Source organism: Bos javanicus, chromosome 3 (assembly GCF_032452875.1).
Source record: "Bos javanicus breed banteng chromosome 3, ARS-OSU_banteng_1.0, whole genome shotgun sequence".
Taxonomy (NCBI): Eukaryota; Metazoa; Chordata; class Mammalia; order Artiodactyla; family Bovidae; genus Bos; species Bos javanicus.
The window spans coordinates 120956942-120978803 of NC_083870.1; the positions used below are offsets into that span (position 1 = coordinate 120956942).

General features: G+C 46.5%; 1 protein-coding gene, 1 long non-coding RNA gene and 1 pseudogene across 2 annotated transcripts; 1 reads left to right on the top strand and 2 right to left on the bottom strand.

Annotated features, from left to right (window-relative positions):
* Positions 1 to 7729: 7729 nt before the first annotated feature.
* On the bottom strand, positions 7730 to 11052 carry LOC133245019 (uncharacterized). The gene is made up of 3 exons (XR_009735593.1): positions 9408 to 11052; positions 8750 to 8938; positions 7730 to 8383 (listed from the first exon to the last, which is right to left on the bottom strand). It is a non-coding gene; the product is annotated as an uncharacterized LOC133245019 (long non-coding RNA).
* Positions 11053 to 12042: 990 nt separating this feature from the next.
* Positions 12043 to 15483, bottom strand: LOC133245020 (small ribosomal subunit protein uS2-like; annotated as a pseudogene).
* A 2699-nt stretch (positions 15484 to 18182) lies between these two features.
* Positions 18183 to 21784, top strand: LOC133245021 (epithelial splicing regulatory protein 1-like). The gene has a single exon (XM_061412962.1). The coding sequence runs from the start codon at positions 18322 to 18324 to the stop codon at positions 20317 to 20319; it is 1998 nt and encodes a 665-aa protein (XP_061268946.1). The 5' UTR covers positions 18183 to 18321; the 3' UTR covers positions 20320 to 21784.
* The last annotated feature ends 78 nt before the right edge of the window (positions 21785 to 21862 follow it).

The following is a 21862-nucleotide window of genomic DNA, read 5'->3' on the forward strand; positions in this document are numbered from 1 at the left end:
GCATCACTGTGGGCCAGAAACTGACCCTCTGAAGGCACAGGTGACTGCTCCTGGATCACTCAGGGGCCCCAGAACTTAGGTTTTTCTTGTGACCTCTATAGCCAGCTCTAAAGGACAGAACATCTAGCAAGGAGACATCTGGACCCCGGTAATCACAGTCAGGTTGGTTAAGTACAAAGGGGGTGGGGTGGGGCAGTGAGGACAGGGTGGGGGCCGCCTGCCTCTGCTGCCCCCCTCCCCCAACTCCCCTGACCTTCTCCTCCTCAGCATCCTACCCCCGGGGTGGGGCAGTGAGGACGGGGTGGGCGCCACCTGCCTCTGCTGTTTCACACCCCCCCCTCCCCTGACCTTCTCCTCCGCAGCATCCTACCCCCGTATTGGGCTTTCTTGGCCAGACACAACAGAAGTGATCATTAAGTTACTCAGTGTTCAGTGGAATAGTCACGAAGTGACTTCAAGTGTAAAAAGAAATAAAATTGAAAATAAAATTCACCCAGACTGTTAACGTTTTGGATGAGGTTAGTGTCAGAGAAGATCCTTGGGCTCCTGGTAAAGGTCCCCCTGAAACTCTGGCTCTGGAAGGAGGGAGAAAAGATGACCTTTGGTGAATGTGACCTAAGCCTGGTTTGTGTTTGACCAGCTCATTGATTTGATTATTGGTCATCATCACATTTGCTGAGCCCCATTCTGCATCTGTTTGAGGTCTTCAAAGGGCTCACAAGCTGGAGAGCTCATCGCAGTGTGTGTAAAGACTTGAGGGGTCCTGGGTGAGGCAGAAAATGGTGCGGGCAGAGCATGGGATCAAGGAAGGCATCATGGACCCAGTGAGGTCTGAGCTGGGTCTCCAAGGGTGAGTTCTGCAGGGCCTGGCTCTGAGCAGGACTCAAATACACGATGAATGATGAAATGAATAAAAATGGAAATCTTCCCCCAAAAGAGCAAGACTGTCAGCTCTTCTGTAACTCAGTCCAAGCTTGTCCTGCTCACCTCACGACAGGCCAATAAATTGAGAGATGAGTTCTTGGGGCAAAGAACAGTGACTTTATTCAGAAACCGAGGACTCTTGTCCCAGGACCCATCTTGCCTGAGTTAGAATTCAGGCTTCTTTTATCTTAATTCTCAAAGGTGGTGGGGGAGGAAAGTCAAATATTTCCTCATTCTGATCAGGCTCCAGAGGGGATGTATTAATGTCTGCCTCCCTGTTGTGATTCATAGGTGACCCTGGTCAGGAAATTTCCTGTGAGCTAAACAAAGTTATTATTTTAGCTGGGTGCTCATTACCTGGGAGGCAGGGCTCCCAGAGATGGGACTTTATGTACAAGCTTATAGGCAACATTCCTTTAGTGGTTAACTCCTAATAGGTAGGATACAAAGGGTCCTTCTCTATGACCCTTTCAGGCCAAAGCTTGGAACTGCAGGGCACCCGGGGACAGCAGGAGAGGCCCCGCGTGGTGCCCACTCCACCCCTCACAGCTGTCTTGCTAACTAAGCAGCCTGTGTCTTGACTCCCTGGGGGCACCTGTTTGCCCTCTTCTCTCGGACAGTGCTGGTTGTAAGGTATAGATTGGGCTGAGGCAGAAAAGGAGAGATGACCTCAATGGAAGTAGTTTACCTTTATTCAGGCAAGGAGGGTTGGCAGTCAGCCTAAGGACCAGGCTGAGCCTGAGAGGGATCAGGGAGGCTTCATATTTAAAGGGAGGTTTGTGGAAGCGATAAGGGAAACGTTAGTCAGGCAGGATGTTTTGGGTATTCTTTAGTTCAGATGGCGTGTGTAGTTGGGCAGTGGGTGATAAATCCTCTGGACAAGGGGTGATAAGTCCCAGGTGGATGCAACCAGCCTGGAGCATCAGGGCGGGACCTAAAGTTTGGTTTTGTTTTCCCAAAGTTAGATGACTCAGCAAGGGCCTCTGAGGGCTGTTTCCTTTTCTAGACCCAAAGACTCTTTCACTTGTCAGAAGCCACACTCACCCGTGCCCCTCCCTGATCAGGCCCAAGCAAACCAGCTGCCCTCACCTGAAAGGGTGTTAGTCTCTCAATCATGTCCCTGAGACTCCATGGACAGTAGCCCACCAGGCTCCTTTGTCCATGGGATTTTCCAGGTAAGAATACTGGAGTGGGTTGTCTTTTCCTTCTCCAGGGGATCTTCTCAACTCAGAGATGGATCCCAGGTCTCCTACATTACAGGTGTATTCTTTACCATCTGAGCAACCAGGAACATGCATAAGAAACTGCTACCTTCCAAAACTGGGGTCAGAAGGCTGGGCGCATGGTTCAGGCTCTACAAGGCATTTCACATCCTCCTAGTATCTCCTCTTGTCTCCCTAAGAAGCTCTTACATCTCAGGACACCTCTAACCAATACCCTCTTTTGGTGGGAGCTAGTGCTCAGTGGTTAATATTTTCAGCCCAGAGAGACACAGCCTGTGCTTTAGACCATGGCAAACCCTCCCAGCTAGCCCCAGTCCATCCAAATCTCTCTTGTTCCTCAGATCCCATGGCCAACAGGCAGTCCCTGAGTCTGTTCAGCAGACAAGCTCCCACAGTGTCCAGCACTGAGGCTACTCCTGCCCCCATGTCTCCTCGGCCCTGTACGATGAGGCTGCACTCCTGGGAATGGAGGGTCCTCTGTGGTCTTCTTCTGGGGCTGCTGCTGGGCCTTCTTCCTCCTTCAACCAGAGCAGGGAGCTGGCTCATGCAGGCCTATGAGTAGGGGGAGGAGGGGACGAGCGGTCAGTCCCTCCCTCTTCTGCGGGCCTCAGCCCTGCGGGAGGAGGTGCTGGGGGCTGAGAGAGGGCTTGGCCTGCTCAGCGGTCAGGACTCAGGGCGCATTCGGGGGAGGCTGAACCTACTGGGGAATGGTGACAGTGTTGATGGTGACAAGCTGTTTCCATCTCTGTACGAGCTGGTCCAGTTCACCAAATTCTCCCAAAACTAACACCCGTATATAAACACTTCCTCTGGCAACAGGGGGTGGACTGAGTGTTTTCCAGGAAACTCCTCACTAACCTCTGGGAAAGATTCTGACAGAGTCTCTGATGATGCAACAAATGTCCGCTTTGGTTAGGAATCAACAAGGACTCCCTGTTTGACACATGGATGTCAATGCTAGGGAGCAGCCTCGAAGGGAGGGGAGTTTGGGGGAGAAAGGACGCATGTGTGTGTGTGGGTGAACTGTTCCCCTTGGTGTCACTCGAAACTGTCACAACACTGTTTGTTAACCGGCTATACCCCAAATACAAAGTAAAAAAATACAAAAAAAAAAAAAAAAGAGAACAACATGTGACCAAACACTCACCAAAAGAAGACACTGGATGATCTGAACATTGGCTTCAAAAGCGCATTTTGTCAATACAGAAAACTACAGTATTTTAAAGTCCTAGTTTATGATTTAGAACCTATGATATTTAGATGACTCATCAATTGTTTAATACAGGCACTGATAAAAATACAAGCTGAAGGCTAACCAGTTTTAATATCATAAATTTCACCCTACAGTCTAAAGCCAGGGCACATAAGTCTACTTATCTGTCTTCTCCCTCCAACTACCTCTCCCTATAGTTTTAAGATTTGTGTCACCAGTGAGCTCACTCCAGCTCTCCTGCAACATACACCCTTCATTCTATGGGAGAAGTGATAACACTCGTTTACACTAGTGTAAGTGAGAAGGTGATGCATGGTGACAGAAGGAAGGAGACTGGTGGGGGGCTCAGCCCGGCCTCGGCCTGGGGGCTTTGCCTGGACCCTCAGTCCCTCTCTCGCTGCTGACCATAACAGGGGCCTGGAGAAGCCTGTGAGGAGCCCTGGCCAAGAACCTTCATGCACGTCTCACCATTTACATCATGAGCATGGAGTTTTTGCAAAGATCTTAAAATTTCTGTGTTTTTCTGACTTCTTTAGTCTACATTAGTCTTCTCACCAGGGGTGTCATTAACTAAATCAGCCTATATATTATTAATATTAACATATGTCATTGATATATAAATATTATATTAAAATAATAATAGTACATAACATTTTATATTTATTTACATTATATATGCATATTTTTGGAGAAGGCAATGGCACCCCACTCCAGTACTTTTGCCTGGAAAATCCCATGGATGGAGGAGCCTGGTAGGCTGCGATACATGGGGTCACTAGAGTCGGACACGACTGAGCAACTTCACTTTCACTTTCCACTTTCATACATTGGAGAAGGAAATGGCAACCCACTCCAGTGTTCTTGCCTGGAGAATCCCAGGGACGGGGGAGCCTGGTGGGCTGCCATCTATGGGGTCATACAGAGTTAGACAAAACTGAAGTGACTTGGCGATGCATATATTTATGTAGTATTATGTTATAATAAGTTAAATAAATAAGCAGAGTGATGATATACAGCTTTAACGTACTCCTTTTCTTATTTGGAACCAGTCTGTTGTTCCATGTCCAGTTCTAACTGTTGCTTCCTGACCTGCATACAAATTTCTCAAGAGGCAGGTCAGGTGGTCTGGTATTCCCATCTCTTTCAGAATTTTCCACAGTTTATTGTGATCCATACAGTCAAAAGGTTTGGCATAGTCAATAAAGCAGAAATAGATGTTTTTCTGGAACTCTCTTGCTTTTTTGATGATCCAGTGGATATTGGCAATTTGGTCTCTGATTCCTCTGCCTTTTCTAAAGCCAGCTTGAACATCTGGAAGTTCATGGTTCACATATTGCTGAAGCCTGGCTTGGAGAATTTTGAGCATTACTTTACTATCGTGTCAGAGAAGGCGATGGCACCCCACTCTAATACTCTTGCCTGGAAAATCTCATGAATGGAGAGCCTGGTAGGCTGCAGTCCATGGAGTCACTAAGAGTCAGACATGACTGAGAGACTTCACTTTCACTTTTCACTTTCATGCATTGGAGAAGGAAATGGCAACCCACTCCAGTGTTCTTGCCTGGAGAATCCAGGGATGGGGGAGCCTGGTGGGCTGCCGTCTATGGGGTCACACAGAGTAGGACACGACTGAAGTGACTCAGCAGCAGCAGCAGTTACTAGCGTGTGAGACGAGTGCAATTGTGCAGTAGTTTGAGCATTCTTTGTCATTGCCTTCCAGAATGCAGGGAGAAATATCAATAACCTCAGATATGCAGATGACACCACCCTTATGGCAGAAAGTGAAGAGGAACTAAAAAGCCTCCTGGTGAAGGTGAAAGAGGAGAGTGAAAAAGTTGGCTTAAAGCTCAACATTCAGAAAACAAAGATCATGGCATCTGGTCCCATCACTTCATGGGATATAGATGGGGAAACAGTATCAGACTTTACTTTTTGGGGCTCCAAAATTACTGCAGATGGTGACTGCAGCCATGAAATTAAAAGACGCTTACTCCTTGGAAGAAAAGTTATGACCAACCTAGATAGCACATTGAAAAGCAGAGACATTACTTTGCCAACAAAGGTTCGTCTAGTCAAGGCTATGGTTCTTCCTGTGGTCATGTATGGATGTGAGAGTTGGACTGTGAAGAAGGCTGAGTGCCGAAGAATTGATGCTTTTGAACTTGGTGGTGTTGGAGAAGACTCTTGAGAGTCCCTTGGACTGCAAGAGGATCCATTATAGAGGAGATCAGCCCTGGGATTTCTTTGGAAGGAATGATGCTAAAGCTGAAACTCCAGTACTTTGGCCACCTCATGCGAAGAGTTGACTCATTGGAAAAGACTCTGATGCTGGGAGGGATTGGGGGCAGGAGGAGAAGGGAACAACAGAGGATAAGATGGCTGGATGGCATCACTGACTCGATAGACATGAGTCTGAGTGAACTCCAGGAGTTGGTGATGGACTGGGAGGCCTGGCGTGCTGCGATTCATGGGGTCGCAAAGAGTCTGACATGACTGAGCGACTGAAGTGAACTGAACTGAACTGACTGATGTTATAATAAATTAAATTAATAAATACAAATAAACTAATGTAACAATATGAGTATATATTACTCCTCAGAGGCAGACCTTTGCCTTTTATGCAGTCAACTCTGCCTTCTGATCATATTTTGTTTGCCAGAAAGAAATGAAGACTGAGGCCAGAGTGAAAAGTGAGGGGAAGGCAGGCAGAGAAGACCCAACCTGAAATTACAGGGGAGGCATATTTAATCACTCAAGTGAAACAAGAAGTGTGTTCCCGAGACCAGGCTGAAGTGTACAGTCTTAGTGAGGGGAGCGGATTGGACCCCGCACCTGGCCCATGGGCACCTTCTGGGGTGGGGTGAGCGGGAGGGAGCCTCCTCCGGGTGTCTCTCCGCTGGCTCCTCCACGGACCCGCTAGTCCTCCCCAGGCTCTGCTGCGACCTGTGTGCTTTGCCGCCAGGAGGCCCGTTTCCTGCCCTCCACTGTTCTCCTACCATCTCTCTTTCCTGGAATCTCTGGGCTGCTACCGGCCAGGCTGGAGACACAGGCATCCCAAGACCTTCCCTGCAGCCCGTGAGCTGTCCTCGCCCCGCCCTCCTCCGTTACAGCTGGGTTAACGGGGTGCCTGGTGTTCATTACTGAGACTTTCCTTGCTCGCAGTTTCCTCCCTTCCTGATGGTGGGATGCGCAGGGCAACTAAAGCCATTTCTGAATTTCCCTGAATGTGGATGCTAGATGAACCTAGTTTGCTTATAGCAGAATCATGTTGTTCTAAAGAAAGATTTTTATATTCCTATTGAAAACCACTGGAAAACCCCCAAACAGGAAATGGTGACACCTCAAAGTCATACTATTACATGACAAAAGCAAGTTATAAAACAACACACACATTATTTGTCTAACTGAACTAAAAATGAACCTATATTATCTGTGTGTAAATAAATATATATTTGAAAATGTTTTTTAAAAAAAACTGGAGGAATATATACAAATGAACCACAGATACTTTGATAAGGATGAAAGAAATTCTACTTATACTCTAAATTATCCAGTTTTTGTGTGTGTGTGTACTTTTAACTCAGGAGGAACTTGAACAAGAGTGTATATTCTTTGTATTTAAATAAACACTTTACATATGATTGTACAGAACCAGCTTATCATAAAAACCGAACCAATGTATTTCAGAGTCAAGCAAATGATAAGCTGCGTAGAAAAGAGTGAATATCTGCTGAAGGGCTAGAGACAGAAAGAGCACACGAGCAGCACAAACAGTGAAACGCGGGCTGCACGCTGCTGTCCCCTCCAGTCACTGGGTCATTCCCTGAACACTTGCTGGGTTTAAGGCAGCCTGGAAGTCAGTCACCTGTCCAAGGCAAGTCTGAATTTATGCCAGGCCCCTAGTAAAAACATGTTTTAAATAGTATCTCTCAGAGGTAGAAAATTTACACTGTATTCTCTAAACTTATTTTGGCCTGTTCTATAATGGATTGTTCCACTGAAAACAAAACACTCAAACCAACATTAAAAACCACCTTTTTGGTGTACCTGAAAGCTTTTGCCATTTTAGAGCTTTCTCTTTTGCTGTCATCTTTTAATCATGTAAAATAAATACAGTCAAGTCCCCTCAGGAGCGGCCACTCAGGGAGCTCTGGGCCTCAGTCGTTCCTAGGAATAAAAGTGGCAAAGAGCATTTTTGCTCCAGAACTCTCAAGGCATTTTGGTGTGGGATAATCGGGACCCGTGGAAAGCATATGAAAGCCTGATACTGTTTCTTACATCTGCCACAGCTCCGTGATTTTCAATATCTTACTTTCTGTAACCAAAGATTGAGAATGCTCAGGAGAGAGCGTACATATAACTACATAACTCCTTATAAATAGCCTATAAGTAGAAAGTATAGTCAGATGTGAGTCTACTACTACTACTACTAAGTCGCTTCAGTCGTGTCCGACTCTGTGCGACCCCACAGACGCCAGCCCACCAGGCTCCGCTGTCCCTGGGATTCTCCAGGCAAGAACACTGGAGTGCGTTGCCATTTCCTTCTCCAATGCATGAAAGTGAAAAGTGAAAGTGAAGTCGCTCAGTCGTGTCCAACTCTTAGTGACCCCATGGACTGCAGCCTTCCAGGCTCCTCCATCCATGGGATTTTCCAGGCAATAGTACTGGAGTGGGGTGCCATTGCCTTCTCTGATGTGAGTTTAACTTACCTTATTATCCTAGTTCCTGTGGCTCTCAGTCCATAATGCTCAGACTACATTCCTCGGGCACCTCTACAGATTGGACAGTAGGTGGCACTTTCAGCCTGTTTGAAGCACAATTCACGGGCTTTGGCTTGTTTACTTGCTTTTAAGTTGTTTTACCACCATTGCACAGAAAACAGAGTAATTTGGTACTTAAGTGTATGAAGTCCCGATCAATGTCATGGGAGCAATTTCAGAAGAACACAAAGCCATATAACTCGATCTGCAGGAAGCATTTACAAATATCCACAGAAAAAACTTTTCCTCTCCATAGATCCAAACTGAAAAAAGAAAGTGAAAGTCACTCAGTCCTGTCCGACTCTCTGGGATCCCTTAGACTGTAGCCCGCCAGGCTCCTCTGCCCATGGAATTCTCCAGGCAAGAAGACTGGAGTGAGTTGCCATTCTCTTCTCTAGGGAACCGTCCCAACCCAAATTATCCAGTAATAAAACGCTTTAGGGTTTGTGTCACAGATGCTCTTTGCTACTTTGATTCCTGGTAATGACAGAATCTCAGGCCGACCTGGGACCCGCCCTAAAGTAGTTTGTGTCCTGTAACCCTGGTCAGGCACATAGACTTTAGTTTGGTTTTCTTGTTTGGAAATAATTTGACCTAGCTGCTCACAAGCGAAAAGCAAACTACTGTACCTTAAAATGTTCCAGTAGAGTACAGTCAGGTGCTCTTGATTCTAGGAACTTCAAAGGATGTTTTTAAGCCTTGTCAGCCATCAGCTTCTCTTGATTCTGAAAGCTGGGTTTACTAGGGACTGGCAGCAGGGAAAGTGTGATGAAATCACTGCAGCGGTGTTGTGGTTCAAAGCACAGGATCTGTACAGACTAGGAACAAAGATAAAATATTCTGAAGGGGTGAATCCAGGGCATTTACTCTTATCTGAACAAAAGTTTGTTCACAGACGCATTTTATGCATCACTTGGGCTTCCCTGGTGGCTCAGAGGTTAAAGTGTCTGCCTGCAATGCGGGAGACCTGGGTTCAATCCCTGGGTCGGGAAGATCCCCTGGAGAAGGAAATGGCAACCCACTCCAGTATTCTTGCCTGGAGAATCCCATGGACGGAGGAGCCTGGTGGGCTACAGCCCACGGGGTTGCAGAGAGTCGGACACGACTGAAAGACTTCACTTTCACTTTCACTTTCAGGGAGGCCACAGGCTCCCTGGGCTCTCCAAATACCTCAGGTTAAGAGCTCCTGGCCCGGGAGTGAAAGAAAGCAAAGGCAGCCCTTCCATCTTCCCCATTCCGACCTCTGGTCCCATCACATTCCGACCTCTGGTCCCATCACATTCTGACCTCTGGTCCCATGAAAGGGACTGTGGACGCTCAGCGCGGTGTCCCAGCCGCACGGCTGCCAGAGGAGTTACAGGAGCAGACCTGCCCAATGGTGCCACTGCTTGCTGCCTGCTGCCGGGCCTTGTGAGAAGGCCCCAAGGAGATCTAGGAAAAGCAAAGGGGAGTCCAACTCAGCAGAGCAGCCCCGAAGCACAGGGAGTTAAAGAAACAGGAAGCACGAGTCAGGTCAAGGAACGACCCCTTTCTGATGGCTGTGCTGATAACGGATGTGGCTGAAGCATCACTCTCCCTGCACACGCGGCTCTGCCTCTGCAGGCACTTCCGGTTTGCCTCACTGTGAGAGGCGGCTGCTTGTCAGAAGGCAGATCTTTTCTACCATCAATAAAATGTCTTTTCCCTGCTGTCAGCCCTGTAATCTGGCACTATATACACCTTGCTCCATTGGCTGCTAACACTTCCGTAAAAGGAGATCTAACTGTTGAGAGTTCAAAATTCCAGGGGTCTGTGGAGTCCCGCCACCAATTCACCCCCCAGAGTTATGTCAACTGATTATCCTCCTATCCATATGAAGTATATAAATATAATCTCTTGGAGTTGGCGAAGGACAGGAGGGCCTGGTGTACTGCAGTCCATGGGGTCGCAAAGAGTTGGACATGACTGAGTGACTGAACAATGATAAAATATTATCTCAATTGATAAAGAATCAGGTTCAGTTTGAATCAGGTTCAGTTCAGTTCAGTCGCTCAGTCGTGTCCGACTCTTTGCGATCCCATGAATTGCCGCACGACAGGCCTCCCTGTCCATCACCAACTCCCAGAGATCACTCAGACTCACGTCCATCGAGTCAGTGATGCCATCCAGCCATCTCATCCTCTGTCGTCCCCTTTTCCTCCTGCTCCCAATCCCTCCCAGCATCAGAGTCTTTTCCAATGAGTCAACTCTTCGCATGAGGTGGCCAAAGTACTGGAGTTTCAGCTTTAGCATCATTTCTTCCAAAGAACACCCAGGACTGATCTTCTTCAGAATGGACTGCTTGGATCTCCTTGCAGTCCAAGGGACTCTCAAGAGTCTTCTCCAACACCACAGTTCAAAAGCATCAATTCTTCGGCCTTCAGCCTTCTTCACAGTCCAACTCTCACATCCATACATGACCACTGGAAAAACCGTAGCCTTGACTACACGGACCTTTGTTGGCAAAGTAATGTCTCTGCTTTTCAACATGCTATCTAGGTTGGTTATAACTTTCCTTCCAAGGAGTAAGCCTCTTTTACTTTCATGGCTGCAGTCACCATCTGCAGTCATTTTGGAGCCCCTCAAAATAAAGTCTGACACTGTTTCCACTGTTTCCCCATCTATTTCCCATGAAGTGATGGGACCAGATGCCATGATCTTCATTTTCTGAATGTTGAGCTTTAAGCCAACTTTTTCACTCTCCACTTTCACTTTCATCAAGAGGCTTTTTAGTTCCTCTTCACTTTCTGCCATAAGGGTTGTGTCATCTGCGTATCTGAGGTTACTGATATTTCTCCAGGTGAGTCAGGTAAAAATACTCATTACAGGCTTAGGATTGAAGATACTAAAGTGAGAACATGAATGAATGTAGAATTTTGGAACATCTGATTTTAAAAGTATTTGTTTATCTTTAAAGTCCAATAAGAAAATTTTACTCATGCTTATCTTGTCTGAGGAATAAACATGGAAAATACTTACTTAAAAAAAGCTACAAAATTTGAGGCTTTTAAGAAGGGAATTAAAAGAGAGTGGGTCATGAAGAGTAACTCCTTTCAGATGGAGAAGCTGAGAGGAGAAAGAAATTGATTTAAGAAAAGATCTTACTATTAGAGCTGAGGCCATCTGCCATTTAGTCAAATTTGCTTTTCTGCATGCAGGGTCACCTTATACAGACTATACAGACACACAATACAGCTACCATCTCCACTGATATGCAGAGGGGTGCCCTGGCCACCGCTTCAGACCGCCTTGTGGGCACTCAGGATGCTCAGGATGCTCAGGACTCTGTCCTGTGTGTCCCTGTGAAGTGACTCCCAGGAGGTCCATCCACTGAGACAAGTTCGTCTGTTTTCAAGCAGCCCTTTAAATCCCTGAGGCCAGCGCCCCTCTCTCACCACATAAAATGTCCCCCCGTGTGTCACTGCTCCTCATAAACATGGCTGCTGCTTTTATAATCAGTCTTCAGATATGGTCACCTGATTCTGTTATTTTTTATTATGCTGAAATCAGTCAAGTGTCGTATATCTTACTAGCATATTAATGTGTCAGATTCAGAGAAATAATTCAAGGATGAAATCAACTGATTATCCTCCTATCCATATGAAGTATATAAATATAATCTCTCAGAGTTGGTGAAGGACAGGAGGGCCTGGTGTACTGCAGTCCATGGGGTCGCAAAGAGTTGGACATGACTAAGTGACTGAACAATGATAAAATATTATCTCAATTGATAAAGAATGTACAGTGCATAGGGGAAAGTGGGAGAAAAGTATTTTGAAAACTGGATCAAGCTTAGCTAATAAAATTAGCAGTTGCAAATGCTGTTTGAGGGAAGAACATAACGAATTATGAATTAGGAAATTTTCCTCTTATGTGAAAGGAAAACAGCATAAGTCACAGAACATTCTCATGAGTAGATATATTTATTTATTTAGAAACTGCTTATTTTCTGTCAACCAATTTCCATTTTAAGAGCTTGTGGGGTTTCCATAATGGCTCATGGTAAAGAATCCTGCCAATGCAGGAGACATGAGTTCAATCCCTGGTCCAGGAAGATCCCACGTGCCTCAGAGGAACTAAGGCCATGCACCACAACCATCGAGCCTGTGCTCCACAGCCTGGGGGCCACAGCCACTGAGCCCACGCTCTGCCACCACTGAAGCCTGGGGGCCCTGGGGCCCACGCTCCATAACAAGAGAAGCCGCTGCAACAAGAAGGCCAGGCACCACAACCAGAGTGCTCCCTGTTCACCGCAACCAGAGCACACCTGTGCAGCAGCAAGGACCCAGCACAGCCCCCACCCAAGAAAAGAGCCTGTGAAAGAACAGCTGAAGCCCACACAGTGCTGTGCCTACCCATCCAGTGGCCTGAGCAGTGGGCGCTGCAGGCCAGCCTTCAGGGGGAACTGTGGAGTGGGCAGCAAGCTCGCCTGCCCGCCTGTGGACTAGGCCAGCACCTCAGATCCAGTAGCGTTGCACTCAGCTGCTGAAGTGACCCATTCACGGTGAAGTCCTCCTTGGTCACAGCTTGCTCAGCTGGCACCTGCTCTTCCCTTTTAATCTCTTCAGAATCTGCAGATGTAGAGATCAGGCACGACCTCCCAAGAGTGTTCACAGGAAACGGTGCCGCGCACGGGCAGAACTTCCCCGGTGAGCATCCGCCGAGTCAGACCCACGGACGGAGCTCCCTGGTTGCCGGGAATGGGTCGTCTCCAGAGTGCAGAGGAGAGTCCGTGTCACACAGACCGATGGTAAGAAGTTCACATACATGCCTCTGGGAGAGGCTGGCGGTCAGCCCAGGGCTCGTAACCACCAGGAGTCTTGGCTCCTGGAAGCTGCCTGGGTCTGGTTAGTGGAGGCTCCAGGAGCTAAGCGGCTGACCAGAGGAGCGCCGGCAGCAAACTGCAGCTCAGCTCGCTGGCGAGGGTTCCTGGAGGACGCAGCAGGGACAGCAGCTGGGTTTTCAGTGGCAACGATGGCATGAGCTGCCTACAGAAGCTTCTCCCAGGTTCTCTTCGGATTCCTAGTGTAGACGCCGCCACTTTTCCTTCTGTAGATGTACTGCTCCGTTGGGAAGTAAAGGTCGGTGCCACCTAAGTGGGCCCCTGCTGCAAGGAACGTGATGACGTCATCCTTCATTTGCCGGACATCAAGGACCCAGGATAGTGTAAAAGATTCACTTCCGGTTATGACAAGAATCCAGACAGTGCCGTATGGACCACTGTCTGGGTAGCATGGGAAAAGCCTGAGAAGATATGTTAGAGAAGCCAGATAATCTGATAAAACAAACTTGACTTTCATTCAGTTTGTAGAAATAACGCTGTGAGTTTTATTTTTTAGAGGTTTAAAATTTTTTCGTAATGTCTTGGCATTTCTGAGAAACTTATAATACATGTACAAGGTTCAAGAACCTAAAAATATTTCATATTACATTGTTCTTCCTACCCCCTCCCTTCTTGTCAAGGCCCTGCTGCTTCCACAGTCAGCCACATGTTTTGTTTCTCAGGAATAGCTTCTGGAGGCTTATTTGTTTTTTCCTAAGTATTTATTTGGCTGTGCCTGTGGGACCTTTTCGATGGGAACTCTTATCTGTGGCATGTGGGTTCTAGTTTCCTGACAAGGGATTGAACTCAGGCCCCTACAATGAGAGTGCAGAGTCTTAGCCCCTGGATCATGAGAGACGTGCCAGAAAGTCACTTTATGGATACACAAGCAACTATGAATATCTATTTCTTCTTCACTCCACATGTGGTGCTAATGGTAAAGAACCCACCTCCCTATGCAGGAGACATAAGGGACTCAGATTCAATCCCTGGGTCTGGAAGATCCTCTGGAGCAGGAAATGGCAACCCACTCTGGTATCCCTGCCTGGAGAATCGCGATGGGCAGAGGAGCCCGGTGGGCTACAGTCCATAGTGTCACAAAGTGTGGGACGTGACTGAGTGACTGAGCACAACCACATATAAAACCATACATGGTTGCACACTGTGCACAATGTTCTATGGTATCTTGCTTATATTCAGCTGACAATATCTTGGGAATATTCTCTCTTGGGACACTATTTTCCACAAATCAGTCCACTGAATAGATGATGTACTATAATACGCTTTACTGGTCCACGTTGGAAAAACACTAATATAAAATGACATCTTGGCATCACAAAATACAATGTAATGCATAACCTTAGCCTAATTTATTCCATTGCAGGAAAATGTATCAATTTCTAATGCAATAGGAATTTCACAAATCTAACGGATTTGTAGCCTAAAGTACTTCTAACTGAAATACAGCATGTGATAGGATGTTGCTGGTAAACTAGCACGTTGCTGGATTCCTCACCCCATTACCCCACCGCACTGAGGAGCTATGCAATGATAATTTCTCTTTCCTTAAGACTCAACCTCTCCTCTCCCAGATTTCTCCCTGATCTTTTTTCAAAAACATTCTCCAACCTCTTCTGCCCTTGTGACTTCTCTATAATCTGCTCCTCTTCTTAGCACTGTCCTTCATTCTCACGCCCTCATTGCCTGGTCTGGTCTCTACCTGCCATCTCAACATTGCCCATCATTGCTCCACCCACTCCCCTAGAGATGGTATCAATATGGCCAGATAGATGGTTGAGTATAGAAAAGTGGTTCATGGATGATACTGAATCACTGAGCCTGGATGAGAAGGAGACATCCACAGGGGAGTCTAAGGTAGCTGGGGAAGAAGGAGAATTTAGGTTTTATCTGTGGTCTTCATTCAGGGGAAGATGCTACAGGGCCCACCAGGGAAGGAGAAGTCAGAGTCAGAGGTAAATACTTGGGAGGTGGTGTCCAGAAATTCCAGCAGGAGCTCTGGAGAGAAGAGTGAGGGAGAGCGCCTGCTGTGAGGCTGCTGTGAGTGTCAGGCAGGGACACACACGGGGCAGCAGAGAAAGGAGTAGGAAGGTGATAACAGGCTTCCCAAGGGAGGGAGGGTGTCATGGTGATAGTGATGTGCACAGAGTTACACATGTCACGGAGATGAGGGAGGATGGAAAAGAGCCAGTGAGAGGGGAGGGCGGATGCAACTAATACATCCTGTACGCTGTTTCCTGAGAGGCCAGGAGCAGAGGCCAAGAGAGAGGCTGAGCCAGAGCACAGGACACAGTGAAGGAGACATGAAAGTTGATAAATAAAAACATAGGTGTTCAAATCAAGATTGTGTTAAAACACTCTTTTAAGGAATACAGTTGGGGTTTTAAGGAACTGCTTTTAAGGAATACAGAAATAAAATTGCAGGTGAGATGATATTAATTCTTAGATGATGATTCACAAGAATGACTCCCCTGCCTAAAGAGTGACACCATCAGAAGCAGTTCTGTGCAGAGGAGAACAGGGAGACGGCACAGCACAGTGGTGGAGACACGTGGTCGACGGAGACTCTGGGCCTTCACGGGAGGAGGGGGGTCCTGTAGATCCCATACGCCGGTGTGCTGAGAACATTGAGCAGGAGTTACTTGAGCCATTGAGAGTCACTGTACTTGAAGGGGTTTTTGTTTAAATATAGTTTTATTTCCTTTTGGCTGCCCTGGGTGTTCTTTGCTGCCTGCAGGCTCTCTCCACTTGTAGCGAACAGGGCCTGTGCTCTAGTTGGGTGGCTGGGCTTCCCGCTTTGGTGGCTCCTCTTGCTGTGGAGACCTGGGCTCTAGGATGCCTGGGCTCAGTCTTTGCGGTGTACAGACTTAATTTCTCTGTGGCATGTGGGATCTTCTGGGGACCAGAGATTGAACCGGTGTCCCCTGCACTGCAAGGTAGATTCTTAACCACTGGACCACCAGGGAAGCCCCTGTACTTGAAGTTTTCATTGGAGCTACCTAAAACATGATAAAAGTGATCTCAGCAAAAGGGGGAAGGAGCAGTGAGCACACGGCCTGCCTTCCACCAAAGAGAGCCTGCTGGGTTTGCACAGACCCCTTTCCGTTTCTGAACCACACTTGCCATTTACTCACTTCCTCTTTCTCCACCTAAAACCCACACATCTCTTAAATTCTCCAAGCAATCTTTCTGGTACTTTCTTCCATGGAAGTAGAATTTCTGGGCAAAAGATTCTGTGCAATCTTTCCGTGTGAATATCAGAAGAAGGTGAACATTTTGTTTGAGGTTATGGTTCTGGAAATTCAGAATTAAATATGTTTCAGCTCACATTGGCCAAACGTGCTGTACCTGGCCTCAGCCTCCTGTGTTTTAGTTGGCTCACTGGTGTCATTAAGGTCCTGGGACCCCTCCAGCCCCTCAACTACTGCATCCACCTCCTATGGCATGGCAAGAAAAGGCTCTCTGGTACCATTAAGGTCCCTGTTGATTGCAGATCCTGTGATCTTGCTGGTGCCTTGACTTACTGCAGCTTCCTAAGTCCTTACCTAAGATTTGTTGGCATAAAGTTCAACCAGGAAAAATAGAAAACAAAACCTGTTTTAGTGTGTCTCTTGATATTTGGTTTTGTTTTTACATTTGCAAGGGCAAAACAGAGAAAATGAAGCAAAAGATACTTTCAAACATATATGGTTAACTGATTTAGAATTACTGATTCAAAGAGTGTCTGTAAAAATAAAATGTGACTTCCACTTCCAGCTTTAAGAGGAACAGTATCTGAACTTCCTCACCTGGCACTGGTAATTAGAAAGCTGAACAAAATACTGGAAACAACTGCTTCCTAGAGTGAAGATGGATACACAAACCCATCTGAAGACTCCTGGCTGTCTGCCTTCAGGCAATTTCCATGCTGCAGGTACAGGGAGGGGAACCCAGATGCAGACCAGCAAAGCCTTGATGTGAGAACACAGGTGAGCCAGGGAGGTGCAGAAGGTGATATGTGCAGGGCAGGGCATCGAAAAGAGAGAGCTACTCAGACAGAAAGAATGATCCCAAGTGCCTAATGAGCCCACTGAGTCTCTGTCATCTGATCACACACAGGTGAAATTCCACAAGGTTGGGCAGGAACAACTTTTGAGGAAAGAATTATTAGTGGAGACCTATGCATTGAGTGGGACTGGATGCCATGATCTTAGTTTTCTGAATGTTGAGCTTTAAGCCAACTTTTTCACTCTCCTCTTTCACTTTCATCAAGAGGCTCTTTAGTTCCTCTTCACTTTCTGCCATAAGGGTGGTGTCATCTGAATATCCGAGGTTATTGATATTTCTCCTGGCAATCTTGATTCCAGCTTGTGCTTCTTCCAGCCCAGCATTTCTCATGATGTACTCTGCATATAAATTAAATAAGCAGGGTGACAATATACAGCCTTGATGTACTCCTTTTCCTATTTGCAACCAGTCTGTTGTTCCATGTCCAGTTCTAACTGTTGCTTCCTACAGGTTTCTCAAGAGGCAGGTCAGGTGGTCTGGTATTCCCATCTCTTTCAGAATTTTCCACAGTTTGTTGTGATCCACACAGTCAAAGGCTTTGGCATAGTCAATAAAGCAGAAATAGATGTTTTTTTCTGGAACTCTCTTGCTTTTTTGATGATCCAGAAGATGTTGGCAATTGATCTCTGGTTCCTCTGCCTTTTCTAAAATCACCTCAAATATCTGGAAGTTCAAGGTTCACATATTGCTGAAGCGTGGCTTGGAGAATTTTGAACATTGCTTTACTAGTGTGTGAGATGTGTACAATTGTGTGGTAGTTTGAACATTCTTTGGCATTGCCTTTCTTAGGGATTGGAATGAGAACTGACCTTTTCCAGTCCTGTGGCCACTGCTGAGTTTTCCAAATTTGCTGACATATTGGTGCAGCACTTTCACAGCATCATCTTTCAGGATTTGAAATAGCTCAACAAATAGATGGGGAAACAGTGGAAACAGTGGCTGACCTTATTTTGGGGGGTTCCCAAATCACTGCAGATGGTGATTGCAGCCACGAAATTAAAAGATGCTTACTCCTTGGAAGGAAAGTATGACCAATCTAGACAGCATATTAAAAAGCAGAGACAGTCCCACCCCCCTTCCTGTCCAGGGCGTGGAGCTCGGGCCAGGTGAGGGCTGGGGTGGTTGGTTACCGCCTTTTGCACCGGCGGCGGCGAGGAGGAGGAGGGGGGGTGGGTGGGCGCTCTTTCTTTTTTTTTTTCCTTCGGAGAGGTTTTAGCACAGGTTTTCCCCTCGTTCTCATGGCCGCCCCACCTCGCCGCCTCCCGACCCCCCTTCTCCCCCTCCCCACCCATCGTCATGACGGCGTCTCCGGATTACTTGGTGGTGCTCTTCGGAATCACGGCTGGGGCCACCGGGGCCAAGCTGGGCTCGGACGAGAAGGAGCTGATCCTGCTCTTATGGAAAGTCGTGGATCTGGCCAACAAGAAGGTGGGACAGTTGCACGAAGTACTAGTTAGACCGGATCACTTGGAGCTGACGGAGGACTGCAAAGAAGAAACGAAGCTCGACGCCGAGAGCCTGTCCTCGGCGCCGCAGCTGGACCAAGCGCTCCAACAGTTTAACCAGTCAGTGAGCAATGAACTGAATATTGGGGTAGGAACCTCCTTCTGTCTCTGTACGGACAGGCAGCTTCATGTCAGGCAAATTCTGCATCCTGAGGCTTCTAAGAAGAATGTATTATTGCCTGAATGCTTCTATTCCTTTTTTGATCTTCGAAAAGAATTCAAGAAGTGTTGCCCTGGTTCACCTGATATTGATAAACTGGATGTTGCAGCAATGACAGAGTGTTTAAATTTTGAGAAGAATAGTTCAGCCTCCCGGTATGGAGCATCTCAAGTTGAAGATATGGGAAATATAATCTTAGCAATGATTTCAGACCCTTATAATCACAGGTTTTCAGATCCAGAGAGAGTAAATTACAAATTTGAAAGTGGCACTTGCAGCAAGATGGAACTTATTGATGACAACACAGTAGTCAGGGCACGAGGTTTACCATGGCAGTCTTCGGATCAAGATATTGCAAGATTCTTCAAAGGACTCAATATTGCCAAGGGCGGTGCAGCACTTTGTCTGAATGCCCAGGGTCGGAGGAACGGAGAAGCCCTGGTTAGGTTTGTGAGCGAGGAGCACAGAGACCTAGCTCTGCAGAGACACAAGCACCACATGGGGAGCCGGTACATTGAGGTTTACAAAGCAACAGGTGAAGATTTTCTTAAAATTGCTGGTGGTACATCCAATGAGGTGGCCCAGTTTCCCTCCAAGGAAAACCAAGTCATTGTCCGCATGCGGGGGCTCCCCTTCACGGCCACGGCTGATGAAGTGGTGGCCTTCTTTGGACAGCATTGCCCCATCACTGGGGGGAAGGGAGGCATCCTCTTTGTTCCCTACCCGGATGGTAGGCCCACAGGGGATGCTTTTGTCCTCTTCGCTTGCGAGGAATACGCACAGAACGCACTGAGGAAGCATAAAGACTTGTTGGGTAAAAGATACATCGAACTCTTCAGGAGCACAGCAGCTGAAGTTCCGCAGGTGCTGAATCGATTCTCCTCGGCTCCTCTCATTCCACTTCCAACCCCTCCCATTATTCCAGTACTACCTCAGCAGTTTGTGCCCCCTACAAACATTAGAGACTGTATACGCCTTCGAGGTCTTCCCTATGCAGCCACAATTGAGGATATCCTTGACTTCCTGGGGGAGTTTTCCACCGATATCCGAACTCATGGGGTCCACATGGTATTGAACCATCAGGGCCGCCCGTCAGGAGATGCCTTTATCCAGATGAAGTCTGCGGACAGAGCATTTATGGCTGCACAGAAGTGTCATAAAAAAACCATGAAGGACAGATATGTTGAAGTCTTTCAGTGTTCAGCTGAGGAGATGAACTTTGTGTTAATGGGGGGCACTTTAAATCGAAATGGCTTATCCCCACCGCCATGTAAGTTACCATGCCTGTCCCCTCCCTCCTACACATTTCCAGCTCCCGCAGCAGTTATTCCTACTGAAGCTGCCATTTACCAGCCCTCAGTGCTCCTGAACCCACGAGCGCTGCAGCCCTCCACAGCGTACTACCCCGCGGGCACCCAGCTCTTCATGAACTACACGGCGTACTACCCCAGCCCCCCAGGTTCGCCCAATAGTCTTGGCTACTTCCCTACAGCTGCTTATCTTAGCGGTGTCCCTCCACAGCCTGGCACGGTGGTCAGAATGCAGGGCCTGGCCTACAATACTGGAGTTAAGGAAATTCTTAACTTCTTCCAAGGTTACCAGTGTTTGAAAGATGTATGGGAATCCTGAAACCTTCAGACATAAGACAACTTCCAGCAACTTCAGGAGAAGTTTGTCTACACTCAGGCTGCAGTATTTTCAGCAAACATCATTGGACGGTGGGCGAATGCCCTATCTTTTGGTGGAATGAAAAATTTGAGCCAGTGAAGCCAAATTCTCATTGCAAGCAGCATGCTTGGCTCCTTGCTCACTGCAAACAGGCATTTAAAATGTGAATTTGAAATCGGGTGTCTCCACTACTACCAGCTAATATGGCATCATAGGTGTTTCCTAAGTTTTAAGTCTTGGGGGAAAAAATACTCCACTGACATCTACCATCTCCACCAGGAACTCTTTTATGGAAGCTCCATTTTTGTGTGTTCCCACTCTTCTTCCCATCTTCTGCACAATCATGTGCTCTTCTGAAGTAAGAATAAGGTCTTGGAGTATGTAAGTCCCAGACTTACAGCAAGAAATGGCTCTTGGCCATCACAATGTCTTACAGTTAAAAGCCACCAAAAACTATTTTTAAAACACCTTGGAAAAGTGAGAAGAAATGGCACACCCATCACAAAACATACATAGTTTAAAAGTTGCATTTTTTTCCTCAGTGGGTATCAGTTGTAAATAAAAATGAACTAGGGGCCAAAATATAAAACCAAAAATGAAGCAGCTATGTGTAGTTATTAATTTCTAGTTTGAACTGTAACTGAATACTGTGGCTTCGTATGTATTATTTTATACTGTACTTTTCCCGTTATTGATGCTTCGGACTTTAATAAGAAATTCCATAGTTTTTAATATCACAAATGAGAATATTTGAACAATGTATTCTAGAAAGCAATATACTAACTGAAGTGAATGCTTGTATATAATAAGATAGCCTTAATCCTTTTTCTCTAATGCCTTAACTGTCGAATAATTAAAACTTTTAAAAAGCCTAGGGTTATAGTCAGCATGCTAGACTGAGAGGTGAACACTGATGTGATGAGAACAGGTGCTGCTGTCGGTGTGTGGCACTGTGGCTTAGCTGTGTTTATGCTCCAGAAGTGCAATATTAGACACTAGCTATGTAGTACTGCTGCCTCGTGTAACTCCAAAGAGAAAAACCGAATTTGATTAACCAAGTGCACATGTTCCTTTAAGTTCCTCTTAATGTCCTTAGCTTGAATGCAATGCCATACAGATTTATGTGGCTGCTATTTTTATTTACTTTGCATTATTTTGATTAATACCTTAAATGGAAAGCCAAACAGTCCCTCTTCACTGACCAGTAATGTCCATTTAACTGCAGTAGGAAAAATAAGAAAAACCATGTTGTGTGAAAATTGGGGATAACTGGCACTTAAGATCATAAAAATAGTTCTTTATACTTGGCTGCCTTAAGATGCTGTTTGCCCAGAGCTCTGAAAGACTTTAAGATAGGCAGTAATACTACAATACTACTGAATTTTTGTAGAATTGTTACATTTGATAATAAAACTTGCCTGTTTAATCTCAAAAAAAATAAAAATAAAAAGCAGAGACAGTACTTTGCCAACAAAAGTCCTTCTAGTTAAAGCTATGGTTTTTC

What these genes read in the sequence shown, in the direction of transcription:
- LOC133245021 (XM_061412962.1), top strand. Translation starts at nt 18,322, where the DNA reads ATGACGGCGTCTCCGGATTACTTGGTGGTGCTCTTCGGAATCACGGCT.